The sequence below is a fragment of the Oreochromis niloticus genome, linkage group LG13 (genome assembly GCF_001858045.2).
Source record: "Oreochromis niloticus isolate F11D_XX linkage group LG13, O_niloticus_UMD_NMBU, whole genome shotgun sequence".
Classification (NCBI taxonomy): Eukaryota; Metazoa; Chordata; class Actinopteri; order Cichliformes; family Cichlidae; genus Oreochromis; species Oreochromis niloticus.
The window spans coordinates 7339253-7361814 of NC_031978.2; the positions used below are offsets into that span (position 1 = coordinate 7339253).

A 22562-nucleotide genomic window follows, 5' to 3' on the forward strand; every position below is an offset into this window, starting at 1 on the left:
AAGCAGCTATACTATTCTAGGCTTCATGAGGGTGGCCTGAGGGCATGAAGTCCTCTGTGCTCACTGCTCAGCACAGTGGAGCCCGACAATGCCCAGCCTAATGTGACAAGAGTATACAGGCAGTTCCTAAGGGACTAAGGAACTGATAGCATTGACTGGCCCTAAAGCTAAGAAGATTTTCAGCTAAATTAGTTTCCCTGTATCTTTTTCCACTCTTTTCCAGTATCCAATGAAGACTCAGCAGTGGTGTGAATTAATACTTCATTACCAACCTCTCAAAAATTTGCTCCTGGCTAAGAGTCCAGTCCAGCTCCCCCATGTTGTCCTCTCCACAGAGCTCCGACTGGTCCGAGCCACTTGATGACTCCTGGAAGTCCAGCTCCTCCTGGGAATTGATCCTCTGGAGTCTCCTGGCAGGGCCACTAGGTCAAATTAGACAGAAAGAGTCAGACATTAACATTCTCAGTCAAATTAACAATGCATGTATATGCCAAACACTTGTAAACTGTCAGTGAAGATTTCAGGAGAATGAGAAGTAAAGTGCTGGGTCAATGGCAGCATTTGGGAAGAGAAATAACGGCGATGGGGTGTAAGAAACAAAAGCAAACAAGTTACAGGTGTGTAGATGTATGGCAGGAAGGCAGTGTTTGGGCATGTGGTCCCACTCCCGAGCTTCAAATAAATTCTAATTTTTCACATATTCTCTAAAAAATAAAGCTCTTACATTATTAAATATTTGTAGCACAACTTAACTCCCAGTAGGAAAAAAATACAATTTCTTATCCATTAAACGTGCTTTATGGGAATGTTTTTCTTTTTCTTTTCACTTTAAAGGTCACAGCTCAAAATTCCTGACTTTTGACATTTAAAGTTTGGAAACAGAGCTCTTGCTACTGCGTCAAAATGCAGTTTGAACTTCCTTTCAAAAGGTCCCTGACTCAAGAGGAAACAGGAAAAATGAGAAAATGGATTAGGTGTGTGAGTTTCTAATTTAGTGCAAAGGTATAAGCCTTAATTATTTGAATAATGTCTGTACCATCCTTCACATAGATTGGAACACCAACAGAGCTATTATTATTGTTGTTTAGTAATAAATGTTGCTTTTGAATAGTTATCGAATTCTTGTGGAAACAACATGTATATGAGAGCACACTAGACACTCATCTTTGTTCTTATTTTAGGCAGATTTGATTTAACACCTGATGGCTGTTGACTTTATAGAAAAAAACTAAACCATACAATTATTTAAGCTATAGTTACTGGGGTCTTTATGTTTCCATTTCTCTATTATGTCAAGGTTTAAGTGTGAATCATAGAGCGTATCCAACCTGAGGAGCTGCCTGGCCTCTTTGTTTCTTCCCAGACGTGCGTCATCGCCCCCTCCATGCCTTTCCTTGCCTTGGCTGATGTACATCCTCTCCAACTCAGCCATGTTCCTCAGGTGATTGCTCTTCAGCTCCTCCAGCCTCCTGTAGTACTCCTGGTTGGAGAAGTAAACATGCTGCTCCCTCTGCAGGCCAAAGATTTCCAGTGACAGAGAGCTGCGAATGCCTCTCCCGTCTTTTCCTTCCTCACTGCACTCCGAGTCCAGGTCACATTCCTGAGAGGTTAGAAGTTGCCAAGATTATGAAACATGAATGTTTCATGAATGAATTCAGTGCGATAGATGTGGGTGGATTGTTGGATCGTTCCACTCTAATTGTCTTTACTTTTAGTGCTTTGAGTGAATGCCCATTATTTTTTCAACCTTTTCTATATTGGCTTCTATTAAGAGGAACATTACACAAGCCATTAACAAGTCATTGCAGCACCAAAAGCAGGTTTAGTATGCAATGCATGTATACTACCTTCATCCACCTGTGGCTGAACTGCAGAGATCTTGCATTCATGGGGTTAGAGTGTGCATAAAAAAATTTAACTTGATAAGGGTATTTCCATTTTTATTTTTAGACACCTTATGTAGTTGTAATCAGAAACAATAGCCACCACAGCAACTGTCTGTTGTACTCAGACTTCTTTCATCTAGCTGTGAAACTGCTGTAGTGTATTTTATACTAATTTTTTATGCTCTGCATGCAATGCCTCAAATAAAAGATTTTCATTGCAACATTGAGGAAGGATGTGGGCAATAGTACAGTCAGGGGATTTCCTTCTGTTCACACATAACTAGTTAAGTGCACAACTGCATAAGAATATTCTAGCTTGTTTAAATATTAAATGATGCAATTTCACATGAAACTAATAAGCCCTAATTCTCACTTGCTTGAATAAAAAGTTAAAACTAAAATGACTACCCTCTAACTTTGAATGTACATATACATACACATATTGCAAACAGATTTAAATAGACTTTATTATCTTTAAACCTTTAGCCTTTCCTCACCTCACTGATACAGTCCTCATCCTTGTCAAAATAATGATCTCTTTCCTCTCCATACAGAGCCACTAATTCCTTGTTTCCCAGAGAGGGTGATCGGTACATAGCTGCCATCCTTTTCCTTATTTTATCCCAAAATCACAGCCAGAAGCAAACCTTCTGCACGTCCTCTGTCACCTCACTCAGCACACTAACCTCCTAGGAAAATAGTTTAACTCTGAGCAGGAAGATTAGTACATGGTTACCGCCTCTTTCTAACACACGAACACAGACTGACAGCCTTATCTTCTTACCATCAGGAGGAATCATGGCTTCAAGGCCAGATGGTCCAGATGGTCCAGATGGTCCGGTGGCTTTTCACTTGAACACATGATTCATCGAAGATTGATGTGGACGCTCCCAATCTGATTTACAGATTAGCTTTCTTAAATACAGCACAAGTCTGTTGTAGTGTGCAACAAGTCTGCAGGAGCAAATGAATTGTTGGTGATCAGCTGTATATATACATATATATATTTTTACTGGTGACTGGGGTTGGGATATACCTAAAGTGTCACACAGTAAATAAAAATAAACTTTTCATAATTGCAAAAAAATCTAGCTTTATTTTTGGAGTAGATATATTTCTTTGTGTTTTCTCCACTAATCTATAAATCAGCTTTGTTTGTTGCCTGTTTATCGCGTTTACGTCGCAACTTCGGCAAAAATTTTGCTCTGGTTTGTCAGAAGCACTTTTTTTTCCTAAAATTCCTAAAATTCATATTGCATCATAACAATGAATAGCATATTTATTATTTTAAATATGGAATAGGTTTGCTGCTCTTTGTGAATGTGCACAGCTGAATTCAACAAGATGCAAGCAGATGTTTCATGTGTACTGGCTGATTTCCATCCTCTACACTGACAGAATACTGCTTAGACTGTCTTTATACTACAGAGTATACAGTTGGTCTGAAGGTGGAATTCAGTGAATGAATCTAAGCATTGATGTAACCCAGCTCTGACCATGAGCACCACAGTCACTGTGCACTAGTCCAACAAGATGTTCAGCAACATGTTTACCTCGGATTAAACAACAAAAACGTTACTCCCTTTGTGCTTTCTCCTCTTATTTTCAACCAACCTTTAAATAATACAGTCATTATCTGACAAAATAAACATTTGATTTTATCTATTTCAGTAGTATTCTGCTCAAAATTAGTGCTTCATGTTTATTGAGGACAAAGAATCATTTTTTCGAGTGTGTCGGCTGGATCAACTTACCCCTCACAAGCAAGAAGGCTGAGGTTGTGTTTAGTATCATATTTCTTTAGCTACCGTTCCTCTCACGTTAAAAATAAAGCATCTCACCCCTACAGGAAAAACCAGGTCCCTGCTGTTAACTGTTGCTTATCTACAGTGCAGCAAAGCATAGACTATAATGCAGAGATACAAAAGTTGACAAACACAGCTTGAAATCTGACTAATCCTCCATAATGATTCAAAGGGTGTAAAATATAAACTCTTTCATTATCCTGTAGCAGCTTGTGGATGAGACCATGGAGAGGTCAAGCACAGAAAATGTGAAATTAATCTTGGTTAGTGAATCTGAGAAAAAATATTTTCACCTCAAATTCCACATACAGAAACTCAGAGTCTAATATCTACTAGTTTGGGACAAGTAAGGTGAAGGTTGACTTTGATTCAGTTCAGACTTTCAGGATTTGACAGGTGAAGCTGGAGAGGGAGGACACCTACCGCAGCCAACTGTGGTAATCCATTTACTCGGGTTTCTCAGCACTGTCGTTACAAGACTTCACCTCGTGCTACAAAAACTCTCCCCATCTGTCGCCTGTCTCTTTCCATTTCTTCCTCTGTTTGTTTACCTAAGAACCACAGACAGAGCAGAGGTGTGATGAAAACAAAGAACCACATGATGATAATCATGTCGTGAAAGTCTATATTTAATAGACAGTTTAGGGCAATTGTTTCCAACCTGTCTTTTTTTTCTTATCATGTCTTAAAATCAGCAAACTCTCCTTCCTCGCCCTACACACACTCTCTTTACAGAAACATAATTTCTTTCTTCCCATAACACTTGTTGCCTTTGACTTTCAGTGCAGTTCTTGTGTAATCTGGCATACAATGAACTCCATATGCCACATCACATGAGGCTTTTCTTTTTATACTCTTTCTTAAGAACTGCCACTTCTTCTTTTGCCAACTAAAGAAATGTCAACAAATTATGTGTTTTTTGCAACAAGCTGCTCGTAACAAAGTACATGAAGACGCAATTTAAATCTGGTTCTTTGCTAAACTGAGTTTAAAGTAAAAATTTGGGGTTATGAGTTTGTGCATTGGTTTTTGTGTTTTTTAAATGAATCTCTCATTTTGTCATGGAAAATATTAGATTCACTATTCGGTGGGAATTATTAGGAAACTGGGCACCATAATGTTGCATTTCTTGCATTTCACTGGCCACTTAGTTAAGTGTTAACATTGGTAGTAGCAAGTTGGATCCTTTTACATTTAGAACTTCCTCAATTCTTCATGGCACAGATTCAAGAAGGTGCTGGAAGCAGTCCTCTGAGATTTTGGTCCATAATGACATCACACAGTTCCTGCAGACTTATCAGCAGCACATCCATCCTAAATGTGCTCTATGTTGGAGTGAGATCCAGTGACTATGGCAGCTATTTGGATCCCTCACTGAAGTGCCTCGTAAGGATTTTACATTTTTTCAGCTCCTGCTGTTGGGACATGATAGCGTCATGTGCTAATGGGTGAGCACAGAGTATCAAATGTAATATCAGAATATCAATGAAAATATCTCTTCATTTGAACACCAGATTACTAAAGTAATTACTGAAGATTACTAGAGGTGAACAAATTTACTACTCTCTCACTTGCTTTTCTGAACAACAGCATTCACATTTTCAAGCTAAGCTACCAGGAAGTGGAGAGTTTGTGGAAATGCAAGAAGCTCCTGATTCTTAGTCATTTATTTTACTCCATCCATCCTGACTCCATCTCAGTCATCCAAGAAAGCTCTTTAATAACATTGTGGGGGGAAAAAACATAGTGGCAAGCCAACTTACAAAGGTCCTATCTGTTCATAACTTCTTAGATAAATTTCCAGAAGCACTTTACCAAAAAGGATTTTTAAACCCTCTGGTTTATTCAAAATCGATACCCTTTCAGCTTGTTCCTGGCCAAAAGTGTCCACCAACAGAGTAGGTCTGTAATTGTTATTGTTTTTATGGGGGGGGGGGGTCTATTTTTTCTGCATAAAGTTTTTAACTAACATCAGTTCTTTTCAGCGATTCTGTAGCCGTTCTGCTTCCAGGGTCACTCTTCATTTGTAGGTTTTAGAAGACTCCCACTCCTGTGAAGTGGTTTCCACAGGACAAAGGCATATAAAGGGTTTCAATTGGCCAAAAGTGGCCACGATAGAGCCAAGAGGAACAATTGGCTGTATAGTGTATATTACTGATATACTGAAGTTAAAAAATAAAAAAATCTGAAAAAAAACTCAAGACCCTTGGGAAGTTTCATTCCATATGCATTAATCCAGCAAAAATGGTCAAAAAAAGAAAGGGAAGTGGCCACAAATGGCCAGCATAGAGCCCAGAGAGTTATTAAATGTCAAATGATTATTCAGGTCCAGTACTGTTGGCTCTTTCTGCTGCTTTTGACACAGTTGATCGTGGTGTCTTCAGTTGTTCATGGTATCTTGGGTGGGCATCTTGGGATCAGCTCTGGATTGTTTGGGTCTGGATCTGAGAATTTGGTTCCCACGCTAATTGAGCATCTTCATCTTCAGTTCTCAGAAACGTTTCGTCACTCATCCAAGTGACTTCTTCACTCTTATCTGACTGCCTGTTTCCCCAAGGTTGGGGGAACAGGCAGTCAGATAAGCCAGCTTTTGCAGTCAGAATTATGATCTGAAAGCACTGTTGCACCAAACAAATTTTGTTTTTCCAGTATTACCTCTAAAATCTATAGTCTCCTCTTTTTCGGGATTTTATGTCATGGTCCAGAGTCTAGTGGCTCCGTGTTTTGTTTTGTTTTCATTATTAATATGTTTCGTTTCAGTTAGTTTCTGGTTATATACAGTGATTTGTAGTTCTTAGGTTTTGTTCCTGTGCCTCCCATGTTTAGTGCGTCATGTCTGCAGTGTAGGTTTAGTTCTGTCTTCATGTTTATTCATCTGTTTCTGTTCCCCTCTGTTCCTCATGTCACAGAGTCAAGTCTGTGTCCTTGTGAATGACTCTTGGTTCCTGTTTTACTTTGGCAGTCTCTTTTATTTTAGTGTTATGAGTTTTACTTCCCCTTTGTCTCGTCATGTCAGATTAGGTTCAGCTGTGTCTCCCTCCTGTTGTGTATTCCCTCGTTACCCTCTGTGTATATGTTGTGTGTGTTTTCCTTTGTTCCTCATGCGTTTCCAGGTTCCTTGTTTTCAAGTAGTATGTAATGTTTAGTTTATCCCAGTTTAGGTTTTTGTTAGTTATTTCAGTCACCCTTTGCCTTTTGTTTTGTAATATTTTGTGCAGCCAAGAACAAATGCTGGCTTTTTGTTAAACTTTCACCTCCATCTCTCAGTTGTCTGCATTTGGGTCCACCTCATTCTTTCCATACGATCTGCATTTGCATATTGTGGCAGTTTATCGGTTTATTTCTTCATATATATTTGTGTTATTTCAGTTATTATATTACAAATGTTTGGTATATATATATATATATATGTAGAAATGCACAGTGTATTTTCAAAGCCACGCCTGTAAAAAAAAAAAAAAAAAAAAAACTTACAGCACCTGAAACACAAAATTTAAAAAATGCAAAGGTACATAAGTCAACAATCTTCTTGTTGTGTGTGTGTGTGAGAGTGAGAGAGAGAGAAATGTACTTCAAAATGAGGGTGGGAAGCTGCAATAACGCTCCCCAGGAGCCAGGGGCAGACAGAGATGGATCCAGGAGAACTGGGCCATGTTGTTTAATCCAAATTCTGATCCTACCATCTAGATATTGTGGCAGATATAAAGACTCATCCGGTAACATTTTTCCAATCGTCTGTTGTCAAATTTTGGTGAGACTGTGCAAACTGCAGCCTCAGTTTTCTGTTTGTAGCTGACAGGAGTGGCACCTGGGGTCCGTTCTTCGTACCTCGCTTACTACATCCAAGATCAAATCATCGCGCCAACTTTGAGCTTGCTAATCCGGTTCTCCGAACACACCTGTTGTTGACGATTAGTATAGCTGGATGAAGTAATCTGAGATCACTGGGTGGCTTAAAAGGGGCTACGCATCGATAGTAGAAACATTGATTGGCAACCCTTTGATTGGTCGGCGAAGATGTCGAAGGAGCGCGCTCAGTATTTTTCGGCAGCAGAGCAAGAACTCTTGATTGAGGGATTTCAGGAGTTTCAGAGTTTAATTAAAACGCAAGGGAACACTGCAAAGGCTGCAAAAGCAAGGAGAGAGGGCTGGCAGAAAGTTGCTGACAAATTAAACTCGTAAGTAATTTATTATATTATATTACATTATATCCTCTTTCACATTAGAGCCACAACAGGACCCTCTAGAACATGGGAACAAGTAAAAGTGAAATATAAGAATATTCCACAGAATGGTAATATTTATCATTTATATTGCTTTTAGTCTCCTGAAAAGAGACCCTGAAATAACCTGTTTGTTTGTTTATAACAGCAACCAAGAAAAGGGCAGAGCAAATAAAGACAGGTGGTGGTCCTGCACCCCCTCGTCACACCCCGGCTTTTTGTACTGTGACATTTATTGACATTGTGGGGTTTTTTGTGTGTAGTTTTACATAACACTCCATCACTTTTACCTGTTCCCATGCAAGGGGTGACTGAAGCATGCACAGTAAGTTGGGAGATTATATATATATATATATATGAGAGAGAGAGAGAGAGAGAGTGTGTTAAGTAAATAATACCCTCACGGGAGAATCGATATCTCTCTATGAGCACACTGTCGCGCTGAGCTAAAGGATCCTGTCTATCCCGCAATATCCGCTGAATTCTGAAAACTCTCCTTATCAATCTTGCACCTTCCGCAATGGGTTGCTCGCGTACAAACGGACAGGACATGGCTGCGACAGACTTCCCAAATCCACCTTCGCTTTTATAGCCGTGGTCTCTCATCTTGATTACACGAAGTAATTTACTATTAAGACTCTAAAATATGAATTACATCTGACATAATCACATACATGACATAGCATGATTAATAGTACATTTCCCTTTTTTAGGAAATGACCTGTATGTATCTGTATGGAATCAATGAAAGAATCGAATGCTGCATTATCTTTAGTTACATTGATAATATTTATTTATGGAAAAACAGTGGAGAAATATCGCTGTTGCTTTCGTATAAATGAAGCGGACATACCTGAGTGGCCGCGATCTAATCCTGTTTACATAAAGTAAGCCTGCTCCCGAGCAGGTTTACGCTTACGGATCTGTTGCTATGGCAGCAAGTCCCGGATGAGCTTCGGAGAACCGAACGATCCAAGATCACGCGAAATCGTCAACAATCAAATCCGGCTAACTTACTTAGCGAGGTACGAAGAACGGACCCCAGGTGCGGTCTGTTGGTGTAGCCATTCTGAAGAATAAAGTAGTCTTGGTAAGCTAATCACATGACCACTTCAAGATGACAAAGCAACAAGGTGATATATACCAGTTTTTAAATTGTGTTGACAGGCCATAGTGGGTTTTTTTCCCTGAATAGTTTCGTCACGTTTACTGTCTAAGGACAGCGCTAGCAAACACTCTCTGCTTATGACCAAAAAATAAAAAAACAGCCCTTTCGTGTTGGTGGAAAAATGCACCATGTCGACCAATCAAAAAATGATATGGCAACATGACATTTGGTTGTTTAGGAAGAGGGAGAAGTTTTAGGAGTGACAGTTAGAGAGAGAGAGAGAGAGAGAGAGAGAGTTTGGAGATGTGAGAGATTTGTGACGTTTAGCGTGTTTGGAGTGTGTAGTTAATGTGTTGTCTTGTGTAGTTAGTGTGTAGTGTTGTGGATAGTTTTGTGTTGTGTGTTAGAACAATGAGACGACTGCTGTCATCAGGTAGAAACAGGAGTGATACACCTGCTGCTGTCAGACCTGCAGGTATCAGGCTGTGATGTTCTCCTTTATAGTGGACAGAAATTTTTGGAGTGGCACAAATAATTTGCGTGGCATCTTATTGAATGCAGAACACCTGATTGTTATGTAAACAGTTTAAAATGGTTATAAAAGAGGGTAAAAGGTAAATGGCTGCAAATAACTTTGTTGTTTGCAAAACCTGTGCATATGATTTTAAAATTAACAATTTATATTTGCATTTAAAGTTGTGAAATATAATTCAATAAACATGTTTGTGGTTGTTACAGTGAAAAATATAACTTTTTCTACTCGGATTTTATGTTTTTTGTCTGACTTTAGATCAATTGTGTTAATACAGTATGTCAAAATGAAAACATAACTGTAAATTCAAACACGCGAGGTTGTGCTGAAAAGAATGATACCAAACAAGGCAAAGTAAATAGTTTTTAAAGGTGAAATGTGGAGGGAAAATCAAAAGTAGTTAAAAATGGCAAACATTTTTTTTAAAGTAACGCAATAGTTACTTTTCAAGTAATTAATTACTTTTAGAATCTTGTAACTCAGTTACTAACTCAGTTACTTTTTTGAAGAAGTAACTAGTAGCTATAATTAATTACTCTTTCAAAGTAACTTGACCAACACTGTATTTGAGTTACTGTTGCCTTCCTATCGAAACAATCTAGCCAGTCTCCTCCAACCTCTGAAATCCACAAGCCATTTTCTGCTGCTCACTGGGTCTATTTTTCACACTATTCTCAACGACACTACATTCAAAGTCTCTTAAATCATTTTTCTTCACCATTAGGGGGAGTAGAAGCAAAGGAAACCTTCCACAGATTTTTAACAACATACTATATACAAAAATCTCATAAGGGTGCAACAATTTTTTTTACCTTCACTCATCATCAGTCTCTGCAGAGTTGATAATGTTGGTTTACTGATGAATAAAAATAATCCAATAAAACGACCTCATAGTCTTTGCAGAGACAAAGACAAAGAAGCTGCACTGATATCATTTGTCCACGAGGTGGCGGTGTTGCACTTTTTACTTTTGTTTCCATACACGTGACATGAAATGAAGTTTTATAACTGTGAGCCGTTTTTACTAAAACAAAAACATGTTTTTGAACTGAAATATGAAACATATTTGTGGTGATTTGGTATTTTTATTGCCACTTTTTCATTTTCTTTTTTTACATTGTTATGATTATTATTTTACCCTCACATTGTACTTACTGGATTTAGGTTTTGTTTTTTGTTTTTCCTCCCCCTGGAGTTCTTGGAACAGTTTGCCCTCAAAGGTGTACCACGAGTTTTCCTGTGAATGCTCTCAAGGTACAAACTGTCCTTTGTGTGAGAGAGGAAGGTGAGTCAAGACTGTTTATTTGTGTACCAGATTTTCGCACGCCAAACACTGACCGGTGTGCTGCACAACGTCAGACACAAGTTACAGCATTAAAAAAGAAAAAGAATAAAGAGCGCTGAAGATTTACAGGTGTGATTAATATCATTCGGGGAAGATGGGCATTAAATTGGAGATAACCTGACATTAACAATGAGATGCCAGCGCCAAAAGCTGCTGCTCACCTGACCTAAGCAGATGTCTTACAGTGTAAGAGCGAAGCTAGTACAGTTTTTTCAGTAACGAAGCTGTGAAAAGTCATAGATTTCTAACATAATGGAGCGTTTTTGTGCGTCTGCTGTATATGTGTGTATACGCATGTGTGTGTGTTGGTTTTTCCAGTGCTGGCATGGGATGAATAGTGGCAGTGTTCACTCAGAGTGGGGCTGAGTAAACAGTCATCACAAGCTTGGCTCTCTCCTCCGTCACACAGAGCAGAGTGGCTGTGCAAAGCCACAATCCTACTCTGCATGGTTTACTGAACCACCTGACATCAGGCAGTTCTCCCAGGATTACATTTTGAAGCACTTCGGAAATGACGCAAAGGTTTAAACCACATTATGACTTCTTTGAAAAAGTCATTAGGAGATTGTCATAATTTCACAAATTTGTCTGCAAGAACACGCTGAAGAATAAACGTTAGTAAAATTAATACAACTAGTGTAAGGTTTTAGGAAATGTTGGAGTATTTTCTTTTTGTCAACGCCAGCATTTTTTAAAATCTTATAACCCCCCACCCCTATTTGTACCCATGTTTTACATCAGGGCCGTTGCTAGCCATTTGGGTGCCCTAAGCACAAATGCTTTATGGTGCCCCCCCCCCCCCCCCGCCACTTAAAAAAAACAAAAAAAAAACATTAATACTTTTGAATTTCCCAGTGGAATTTGTTTAATTAAATAACAACAAACATGACAGTTAAACAAATAAATAAGGTTAAAGGAGGTTAAAAATACTGTTACAAATAAATACTCAGGCCCCTTTGGAAAATTAAAATCAGAGCTGACATTAAAAGGACCTCTCCGCACAATTTCAACACGATCAGCATCTACAATGTGAGCTGGCCAAAGAGCAGGATCGGTTGAAGGGGGCACACATGTCTCCACAGTGTCACTTTCTGATAGTCTCTCAGTGACAGGACACTCAGTGGTACTTGTGTATGGAACTGTACCTGAACTGGTGGTTGATGGTTCTTGTTCTTCTTGGCTAGGGATTGTTGCAGGGTCTACAATGGCTGGTGGTTGATGTCCAGGGATGGCACTACTACTGGATGGTTCATCCTGTCCTTGAGATCCTCCTTGAACATATTTAAGCATTGACCCTGCATACAAGAGAAAATATTCAGGGATTTTACAGAAATACAATTTTGAATCTACAGTAGGCCTACGAAAAATTGCATTATAAGACTAATAAATTAAGTAAGTCACTGGTACATTTAAAAATTACTAACTATATTTTACATGTATAGATTTTCATAATGGCAAATGGCAATATAAACATGCTGTACATAATTTGATATAAATGCGCAAGTAGGAAATCTATATTACTGGAAGATATAGGTTTCATATTACACTGTAATATGAAACCTATATCTTATTTATGCCGCATAAATAAGATATGCGTCTTTATAGATATCCTGAAATGCAGCAACATACAAAGTAATCTTGTCTAATCTGATAATAATACTTGACTGCATCACTGACCTATCCCAAAGTTAAGGTTAATCAGTAGCATGCATGACGTTAGCCAGCTAGCAACCTGAGGAGGGAAATGCTAGTCTCACGATTGCTAACGTTATCTGAAAACCGTCAATTGAGTGACCATGATGAGTTGCTTTTAGTAGTCCATTCTATATTCATATCCACAACGTAAACAAACTACCCAACATCAATCATTTGCAACATTTGTTAACACAGTATGAACACTGCTAACAGGAGCTATCACAGAGTTGACGGACATGAGCGTGCAAGCAAGGGCTACAATAATGAACTTTTTTTATTGTTATTATTTAAACATTGCCTTACCGGCAAGCGACGCCTGAGTTTCATCACGCTTCCTCTTCTTCTTTCTTTTCTCCGCTCCCGACTCCTGTTGCCGTTTCGAGGCCATGTTCAAACAGGTGTTTACCAATACCGAATTGAGGCATTATAGAACAGACCACTGGGAGTGGGGGGGGGGCACCAGGAGGAGACTGGAGACAGGGCACAAAGCAGATTCACCCCTTTTCTCGGGAAAATTGTTTTATGTTGCTTTTGTATTGTTTAACCATATTAATGCATATGATATTTATAGTATTAATATGGTTTACTTTTTTTTTTTTTACGACCCTGATTTTTTTGGTGCCCTACCGGCCATTTGGTGCCCTACGCAGTGTGCGTTATGTGCGTTTGCGGAGCTACGGCGCTGTTTTACATACTTAATGCTTTCTTTTCTTTGTGACTGAACTCATAAAGAAGAGAAGAGGTCTTAGAGGTGAGTTAAGTGACTTTGATCAAAACATGACTGCTGGTGTCAGCCGGGCTGGTCTAGCTGGTCTAACTGTTTGTTACAACCAAAATATGTAGAAGAGCATCTCTGAATGCTCAACACTTCAAACCTTGAAGCAGAATATGACTCTAAGTGCTGTTCTTGACAACTAAGAACATGAAACTGAGGCTACAGTTTACCAAAACTGGACTATAGAACATTGGTAAAACATTCCTGCATCTAAATCTGTTTCTGCTGCATCAAAGATGTGCAGCCAGCAAATCTGCAGCAGCTGCGTGATGCTATCGTGTCAATATGGACCAAAAAAGACGAAGCTAAAAAAATACTAGCAAAATGTATCTAATAAAGTGACCAGACTTTATATGATACATGTTGTGGTTCATACAGCTGAAGTCTGAGCCTTTGTCAGGACTCAAAATTGGGATTTGAGGGTCATAAATCAAAACATAAAGTTAGAAATAACAAGGAAAGAAAAAGATTTCTGTAAAATGATGCAACAAAGACTCACAGCCTCTGACTATACATTCTTCTTATTATTATTTGACCTGCTCCCTTTAGGGCTCACCACAATAGATCATCTGTCTCCATCTCTAGCATCCTCTTCTGTCACACCTCTTCGTCTGCCTGGTAGCTCTATATTCAGTGTCCTTTGTCCAATATGTCCACTAAGCCTCCTCTGCACATGTCCAAACCATCGCAGCCTTGACCCTTGCTCAAGCTGATCTATCCCTCTGATATACTCATTTCTGACCTTGTCCATTCTGGTCACTCTCACTCCCAATTAAAATATGAACATCTTCAGCTCGGCGAAACCATTCATCACTACCATCATACAAAGTTTCACTTTCACTTCTGGTGCAGTCTGTAGTCTGTCACAAGTTAAGCATTTGATGAACAAAAATCTGGCGAATGAAACATAAATTCATTAAAAAATCATTCTAATGCTTGTCATTTTCTTCTGGATGTTCTTTTTGCTTTCCTTTTTCAAACAGCTGCCATAGTTACAGCACCTATCATGCCTCTGACGTTACTGAAGCTTAAAAACAAGGCCCTACTTGTTTGTTTTATAAATCGTGAGTCCCAAATAAAGGACAACTTATGATCGCACTAGCCATTTTCATTCAAAAATACTTTCTGAACCATTTCCAAATCCAAAACAAGGCCTCTTGGGAGTTTCTCTTTTGTTTTTTTCTGTGCACACATTTACAGTAAAGACCACCAGCTGAAGCTTTCATAGAGAAGCAGCACAACCGCAACCTATCTCAAAGAGGTTTGTGTTTCCGAAGAAATCCACGCCCTTGCCTGAAAATATGTCCCCCAACCCCCCACAGTTGGAGCAAAACTTTACATCTGATCACAGAGGTGCAAACACTCACTCGTGATGCCAGTGCACCGTAAATCTTCATGGGTACAGACAGAACAATTTAGGTCCTCCGCAGGAACAAACACTGCTGTGGAGCAACACTCAGAACCGGAGTGTTTCTCTTCTCTGCTATGCTAACTTCCCACTTCCCTGCAGCACTTTACAGCTTGTTTGTGTTTGAGGGGAACACTCCACCCTCTCAACAACAAGCCCTGCTCATTAACTTCCTCAAACAACTCACTGTATTATGATGCCCATGCATTCAGTGGGAGCCTGATTGCAGTCTAAATGGGAGATTCAGAAATAAATGGCTAGAATGTTTAAAATAAGGTGAAAAGTCACATCAAGTCTTTTTTCCTCTTGAAATCTTGTGTGAACAAACAAGGGATGTATAATATTTTTTTCAAGTTAGATAAAAATTCATTTTTTCAAATGATATGCAGTAGTGTGGGGGTGTAATGTTTGGATTTCTACATAATTTTGGCTGCTTATTATACAAGTATGTAGCATAATTGATGCCTATCTATCCATAACCACTTGTGGGGCTAGAGTCTATCATAGCTAACATTTGGCTGGAGGTGAGGTATAGTGTCATTGCATATTATGCAAATGAGACACTTGAAGAACTAGAAAACCAACTGGGAAGAATTTTTGAGTATACAAATGCTGCTCCCAATGCTGTTGGTAGTTAGGGGATAGGGTTAGGGTTAGCAATATAATGAGCAACGAGACAATACAAAATATCAGAGAGAAGGTCTGACCTTATCCATCTGGCTGAGTGAAGGGCAAAATTAAAATTTTCATTAGCCCTAAAAAACAACACTGAAGTTATCAAAACATAGATTTTGTGGTCAGTTTAAACTTTGAAACACCTTGATGTGTGAAAATCTGCTTGAGAGCCAAGGGTCCTGAAATATTAATTCCAAATTTCCTCACAAATCTTGTAAAAACTGTACGACAGATCTCAAACAACAACCATTGCAAACTATGACCGATTAATCCACATGTTTTAGCAAAGCTTTTCTGGCAGTTGTCTCAAAACTGTGGGACTAGTTCAGCACTGAAAATACAGGTTCTTTTTCCTTTTGTCAGTGTGATTAAATATGCAAATCTGCCTATTGTTCAAAGCTTCCACTACACAACAGCAGATACGAGACAGATTCATTAAGCTATGAGTCAGCCACCAAGAAGTACTTTATTCTTATTCATCTGGGATAAAACTTCTAAACACAGTACACCAAATACAGTAAGGAGTACAGATCACAAATATTGGGGATAAAATTTTCTGGTATCTGTTTTCTTATTGATTTTATTAATATTGACAGGCTCAGCTCAAAAATGGAGATGCAGAAGAGAATGGATGATGGATCAAAAAAAGGAAAAAGGGAAATAAAAAAACAAGGGCAGTTAAGTGGACTTTGTTTTTCCTGTCACTTAGGTTACACTCAGTTAAGATCATTATGATTCAAGACGCTAAAAGTTCATCCAACATGAAAGCGCAATAAACTGCAGTTCCTGTGGATGCCACTTGAGGCTCACTCCAAAAGTGAGTAAATCTCCACAGTCTCCAGTGTTAAAATAGCCAAAAACGCACACTTGCATACTATTACCAAAACAAACAAAAAAAAACAAAAAAGAACTAGCTTTGGCCTTGGCCTCAGTTTGTCTCTTCATACCAACTCTACAACACAGCCAGTGTCAGTGGATGTCATCCGGTCTGATCCGAGTCACTGATCTGGACCTGTTTACTGTGTCTGTGCTCTTTGTTGCACTACTCTTGTATAATGTCCACGTTTAAAAGACATGCAAAGTCTTTGTGAGGCTGGAGGTGTGGTGACGGTGGCACACTTCCAAGGTCATTACCCAGGACATCTGGTTTGCTTCCTGTTGGGATCTTAGTGTTTTGCACTTGGATTCTTTTTACTCTCTTGGTTTTTCCTTCGCTTCCACTTGTTTGTTAGGCTCAGTTCATAAAAATATGTGTAGATTTAGTAACTAAAAACCAACTTAGTTAAAATGTGAGTTAAAAATCGTACCCCCTACTCATTGATAAATGTACTGAGACTAACCATCACTCTCATTTATGCTCTAAAGTAGTGCATCACAGCACGCACACCGAAAAGCCACATTTTGCATAAATTAGCCAGCAGCTTTGAGAAAGTAGGTTTGTTTGATGCATTCAGTGTTGCCAGCTGTGGCTGAAACAACTTTCTGTTTCAGCAAGTCAGTGTTCTGGTGCCCAAAGTCAATCCCATCAGTCCATTTTTCTTTTAGTGTGGTGTGGAATCTGATCCGAGCATAATTGCCTAAATGTCTTTGAAGCAGGAACCCAAAAGGCGTCTCCGATTATCTTATTGTGTTCAGTTGTTAAGATGTGTTTATGTTTTAGCTCATACACATACACTCAGTGCTTTCATGGTTTTCAGTGTAGACACAGGGTCTCATGCTATATCATGTTCAGCACGAATTTCCCACATGATTTGATGAAAGCGCAATCTGCGTTTGCTCTGCAGGCCAGATTCTAATCTTAATGCTAATGCACAGACAGTAAGCGAAGCTGCACGGATGTCACGTGATGTAAATGCTGTTGTGAAAGTCTGTCCACTGAGATGAATATACTGATACACGATCTGCATAACCCTTACAAGCCTAGTATCTCTGGTCTCGTCTCAGTGGAGTTTTTAGAGGTTGTAGCGAGTCACTAAAATTAAGTTTAGTACAACAGAGAGCGAACATTCACATGAAGTCACGCTGTCTGAGAGCAGCATAGAGAAACCCAGCCTCATTGGTGTTTAAAGGGATTACAGAGTGCATCCATTCTGTTTGCATGTTATCTTGTTTTTCTCTGAAGGCACAACTGTTTCCCACATTTCCCAGAATGCTGTTAGACAGACCTCAGAGAACAAATATGATCGCTCTTGGAACAGTGGTTGGTGGTTTCACATGAGAAACAGATAACAGTTTGTTTTGGGTTTTTTAAGCAAAAAAGCGAAGAGTTTTGATTGGCAGCACTTACAGAAAATGCTGCAAATTCAGTCTTCTTTACTCATCTCTACTATTTATTAATGTTGCACAGTTATTGCTAGGTTACCCTTAAAGATGCTGTGTAAAAAGTTGATAAGAACAAAAAAAAATGACTTAAGACCACAGAGCAGATGCCATCAAAACCACAAAGCATTCAAGACAACAGGGGCAGAAAGGCGAAATGACAACTGATATGGTCACTCTGTGTCACTCTGTGTGTGCTGTTGGAGCTTTTGGAGCATTTTAGTTGGTTGTCTGATAATATTATGGCTTGCTGGTTCCAATAAAACCGTGGTGGCAATCAAAACCCATGGGTGACTACAGTCTATGCTAATGAGGCAAGGATGCCTCAGTTTATTAAAAGCTTCTTTCCTCCACTCCTCTTCATCGCCTCTCCTGCTCGCATCTCTAGTGGGAGGAGGATGTGCAGACTGAACGGGGTTGGGTGGGGAGGTGGATTATGGACAACGAACTAATTTAATAACTGAAACCAAAACAAATCCACTGTACCATTACAGAAGCAGACAAGGGAATCACACCAAAGATCATAAATGCCAAACATAAAAGACTAGAAAATAGGCTGAGGCATATTCCTCCCACTGCTATATAACCAGCGGCCACAGAGTTGCATGTGTGTGACTCAGAGTAGTAGCTTCTGACTGAAACTGAGAAGTTTGGATGCACACAGTGACATTTTATGTCAGGACATACAAAAAACTGCTGGAGGCTTGAGTGGCAGAGTGTTCATGAGCTAAAATAATTTCAGGACAGTGCTTTCTGTTTACCATGTGACTGAAGATCTACAGTATATCACAATGTACTTCCTCTGTCTATAGAAAGTCACACAGCTTTTTGTTTTTTAATTTGTATGTTCAGTCATTCAGATACTTTTTTCTATTTATATGCCACAGCTAGAAGGCCTAGAATGAGAAGAAAGAAAATAAAATCAAAAATTGTGACCGACACACCTGAGAAGATGGAGCTGGAGAAGCTACAACAAGAAAAAAAGAGGCTGAAAGGGAACTGACAAAGAATGAAAAGCAGAAGAGAAGGGCGCTCAAAGAATCAAATCAAACTAAACTTGTGAAGTAAATGGTCATGTACAGTAGCTCAGAAGAAACCACAATGGGCATACCACTTGATGACACCACTGACAATAATGAAGCAGAAGATGACCCGAAAAGGGATGAAAAGGAGAAAAGGAATGAAAACAAGAAGAGAGGGGTTCTGATAGGATCCAAACCAAAAAAGACAACCAAGCTACTGGTTAGCTTGGTTGTCATGAATACCAAATGGTCTATAACCATTTGGTATTCATGGATCATGAGGGAAAAATATGTGTTCCCTGACTGGTTGCAAGTTGTTGCTGAAGGTTAAAGGCAGTCACTGGGAAAATACGTGTTTAACACCCCAGTCACGCAGGCCTAAAGATCGCTGATGCCCTGAAAACCACCTGTTGCTGGGGAAAAAATGTGTATTCCCCCATCATTTGGCAAAACCTCCCTACGATGCTTTGTTCTCTGGCATGTTGCTATGGTTGTAAACTGAATCAAAGCAACAGACATATCTACAAGCAGTGTCTCCTCTCAGAGCTGTAATGAAACTGTGAAAACTGTGACACAAACTGAAAATAGAAACAGTTTGCCTTCAAAGCAACAGTAGCACTTTTGGTGGGGGGGTTAAAGGGTTGGCGTCAGTGCCCATGCACAACTATTACTTTAAAGAAGACAAAGCTTCAAGTTTTACTACTGCTTGGCTAGTAGTTACTAAATATTTGCAGACAACCATAAAAATTTACAGGCAAGCCCGGCAGTCTACTAGAAACCAAACAATTACCAGGAGGGGTTTTGATGCAGCACCTCTTTTGCAACCAATTGTAAAGCGCTTTGGGTGCCTTGAAAAGCGCTATATAAATCCAATGCATTATTATTATTATTATTATTATCATTATTATTATTATTAATTTCATCTAGTGAAAACAAGCAGCCTTCAGGAAGTTGGGAAATATGCATCCTTCCTTAGCAACCAGTAGTTATGTCACATCCAACATGCTTAACTCTTGACCCTCTTACATCACATGAGAAACCTCAATAGGGTAATCACGGAAATACTTGGAAAATGCAAAATGAAGTTAGTGATGTTCCCATTTAAGGGGTTAGAAAACATGCTGTTACTGTCTGTGACATATGCTGATCTTCACCTGTTGGCTGGGTGAAATCCATGTGGTTAAAGGAAAGAAAGCTCCACAGAGGTTTCCAAATATGGTTTTATAACAAAAACAACAACCAGGTGTCGGTGCATGAAAGTGTGCACAGTAGTATGAGATGAGCTTGTACAGATCTCATGCTACTGTACAAACAGGGCCTGCAAAGCCGACCATGTAAACGATGTACGAAAATGAGGTCAGCAACACTTCAGTGCCACAACAACCGGTGGTATATGATATGCATGTCAGCAGCTAGAAATTTAGAAATTCCAATTTCATTTTAGTAGTGTCAATTCTTTTTGATTTGCTGATTTTAGCATGTGCTTGATTAGACAAATGTCTAAATGTGGCTTTTGCATAGCTTGAGTCATGAGAAAGTTTGTAAAGCTTATTTCAGGTTTATTTATGAATCGACCAAAAACAGCAGATCAAGAATATCATCACGTGACAACAGCCGCAGTACACAAGACACTTAAACTCATCATGTGTACTGAAACTGTTGTCACTTGATGATATTCTTAACCTGGGTCCTTCAGCTAACTGCCAAGACAGCAGAGAAGATAAAGTTTATCTTCAATTTTTCATGCTCTGCTACCACACATCAGTGCACATCTGCTTATTATTAACTATTAGTGGATGATGTGATGTCCTTGCTATGTCAGTGGTCATATAAGATTGTGCTTTGTGTACGCTTGTTGTCAGAGCAGCTGGTTTTCAAAGCTTGTTATCACAAAAATATTTTAGTGTTGTCTTACCAGCATTCATGACTAATAATGACCTCTTCACGTCTGACATGCAAAGGGTACCACATCATCTACTGCTGCTGCTGGGACAGCATTTTACTGCACATGTGCATATGCAAGTCTTTCTACTTTGCAAGAATGCTTAGTAAGAGCCATGATAAGAGCCACAGACCATCAGCCTGGCCACTCTAATATAAACTGTTTTGTCGTTTATTAATTAGTTTAACCAGCAACAAAAAAAGGACTTTTCAGGTTTCCTTTTTCTTCTGAAAGAGCGCCTTAATAGGCAACTGCAGCTCAAACACACATTTCACACACAGGACAATAAAAAGCATCAAAATAAAAACACCAAAACTTAAGGAACATAAAACTTTAAAAGTGTGCAATCGATTCAGATGATTCAACAAACAATTTGTCAACCAACAAAGATGATAACAGGCATAAGATCTGATGAGAAAAACAGGAAACTGCAAAGTAAGTCATTTTTTGTGTGTGAACTGAACTCAGCATGCATTGCAGTGTGAACCATGAAAGGACTTTTTTTTTCCTCTTCTGTTTGTGGGTTTGTGCAGATTCTTTAACCTACATTTAGAGGTTTACACCTTTAACATAACAACTGCAGCTCACGCAGATGCAGAGTAGAAATGAATGAACACTGCCCTGTATGTTGCTGTCTTAGATCTAAATAAAAGATATAGCAGCTTACTCAGATTTCTCAAACCTTGAGTTTCTGTGAGGGGACCTTCTACACTGTACTCGACTGTACTTTTTTTTTGTCCGGGACAAGAAGAGACATGCAATGCAAAGGCATTTGCATACTACAGGAAATGAAACTGAATGACAAATAATAATGCAAAAAGGGGGAAAACTATCCAAAGCAAAAATTCTGTGAGTTGAAAGAGACTCTTAGTGTGACTCTTAGACTTTTTTTTATTGCTGTGTTTCGATATGGAAATAATGACACATTTACACCTTTAGCTAGTGTTAAACCTGAGGTCATAGCTTTGTTTCTTGCAAGATTTACCGCATATTTGCCAGAGGCAGTGAAGCAGGACAAGGACTCACAAAACACATAGAAAGGTTTACTCAGCTCTCATAAAGTTACATGGCACACATTTTATTAAGGTGAGACAATTCAGCCAAAAGCGTGCTTACGTTGTCCTTTAATTAAAGGACAACTATGAGTCAAGTTCAACAGAGCCAGGCTTTCTTTGCATCTTTCTTTGTTTTCTTTGCTGGCTTTGACAAACCCCCAAACCTCAGTCATAGATGACTGATATCACAAAGGTGGCTCTCAACTTTCTCTGTTAACTCAGACTACCTGCTTCAGGCTCACATTAGAGGGGGCATTTGACTCATCTTCTATACAAAATCTTCTCAAATCAGAGGAACATGTGATTGAAATCTCCAAAAGATATAAAAATAGAGATTAAAAAACGTCTGGTTCTGCAAGTTTCATTTTACTGCTTAGACAGAGCACTGGCCAGTTTCACATACTGCAACCTGTCAGTCAGGTACTTAGTAAGACATGACATTTCCAGGAACCTCTTCCTCAGTAGAGCAGAGAGCTCTCTGCAGCATGTAGATGACGGTGTCATCCATGCCCAGATTTGGTCTGTATGCAAACTGCAGATGGTCAACACACATTTCCATCTGTGGTCTAGTCTTTTCAGAACTTTCATTAAATTTAATGTTAAGGCATTGTTGTGTGAACACAGACCTGCTGTGCGTCACATTGGTTTCATTTCATCAACATCTTCGCCGCACAACTTCCTTTTCTGGCTCACGCATGACTGAGCCAACAAAGCAGAGCCTGGCACAATGAGAGCCAACTGCTGAGGTACATTAAGCAAACTACTGCATTTG

General features: G+C 39.2%; 1 protein-coding gene across 15 annotated transcripts in view; it reads right to left on the reverse strand.

Moving 5' to 3' along the window:
• LOC102081706 (protein FAM161A) overlaps nucleotides 1-22562 on the reverse strand; it is a 30678-nt gene that overhangs the window by 4361 nt on the left and 3755 nt on the right. The window contains exons 1-7 of one of the 15 annotated variants that reach the window (XM_019367068.2): nucleotides 12898-13276; nucleotides 12045-12194; nucleotides 4115-4242; nucleotides 3641-3729; nucleotides 2671-2840; nucleotides 1329-1600; nucleotides 273-422 (exon numbers count right to left, since the gene is read on the reverse strand). In XM_019367068.2, coding sequence (XP_019222613.1) covers nucleotides 273-422; nucleotides 1329-1600; nucleotides 2671-2673 — 425 coding nt within the window. In that variant the 5' untranslated portion in view covers nucleotides 2674-2840; nucleotides 3641-3729; nucleotides 4115-4242; nucleotides 12045-12194; nucleotides 12898-13276. Of the gene's footprint in view, nucleotides 1-272; nucleotides 423-1328; nucleotides 1601-2383; nucleotides 2644-2670; nucleotides 3771-3825; nucleotides 3828-4114; nucleotides 4243-12044; nucleotides 12412-12459; nucleotides 13277-13868; nucleotides 14716-14736; nucleotides 14888-22562 lie in introns of those variants that run through there. The other 14 variants (XM_019367069.2, XM_019367072.2, XM_005473675.4 and 11 more) reach the window with 14 other exon arrangements.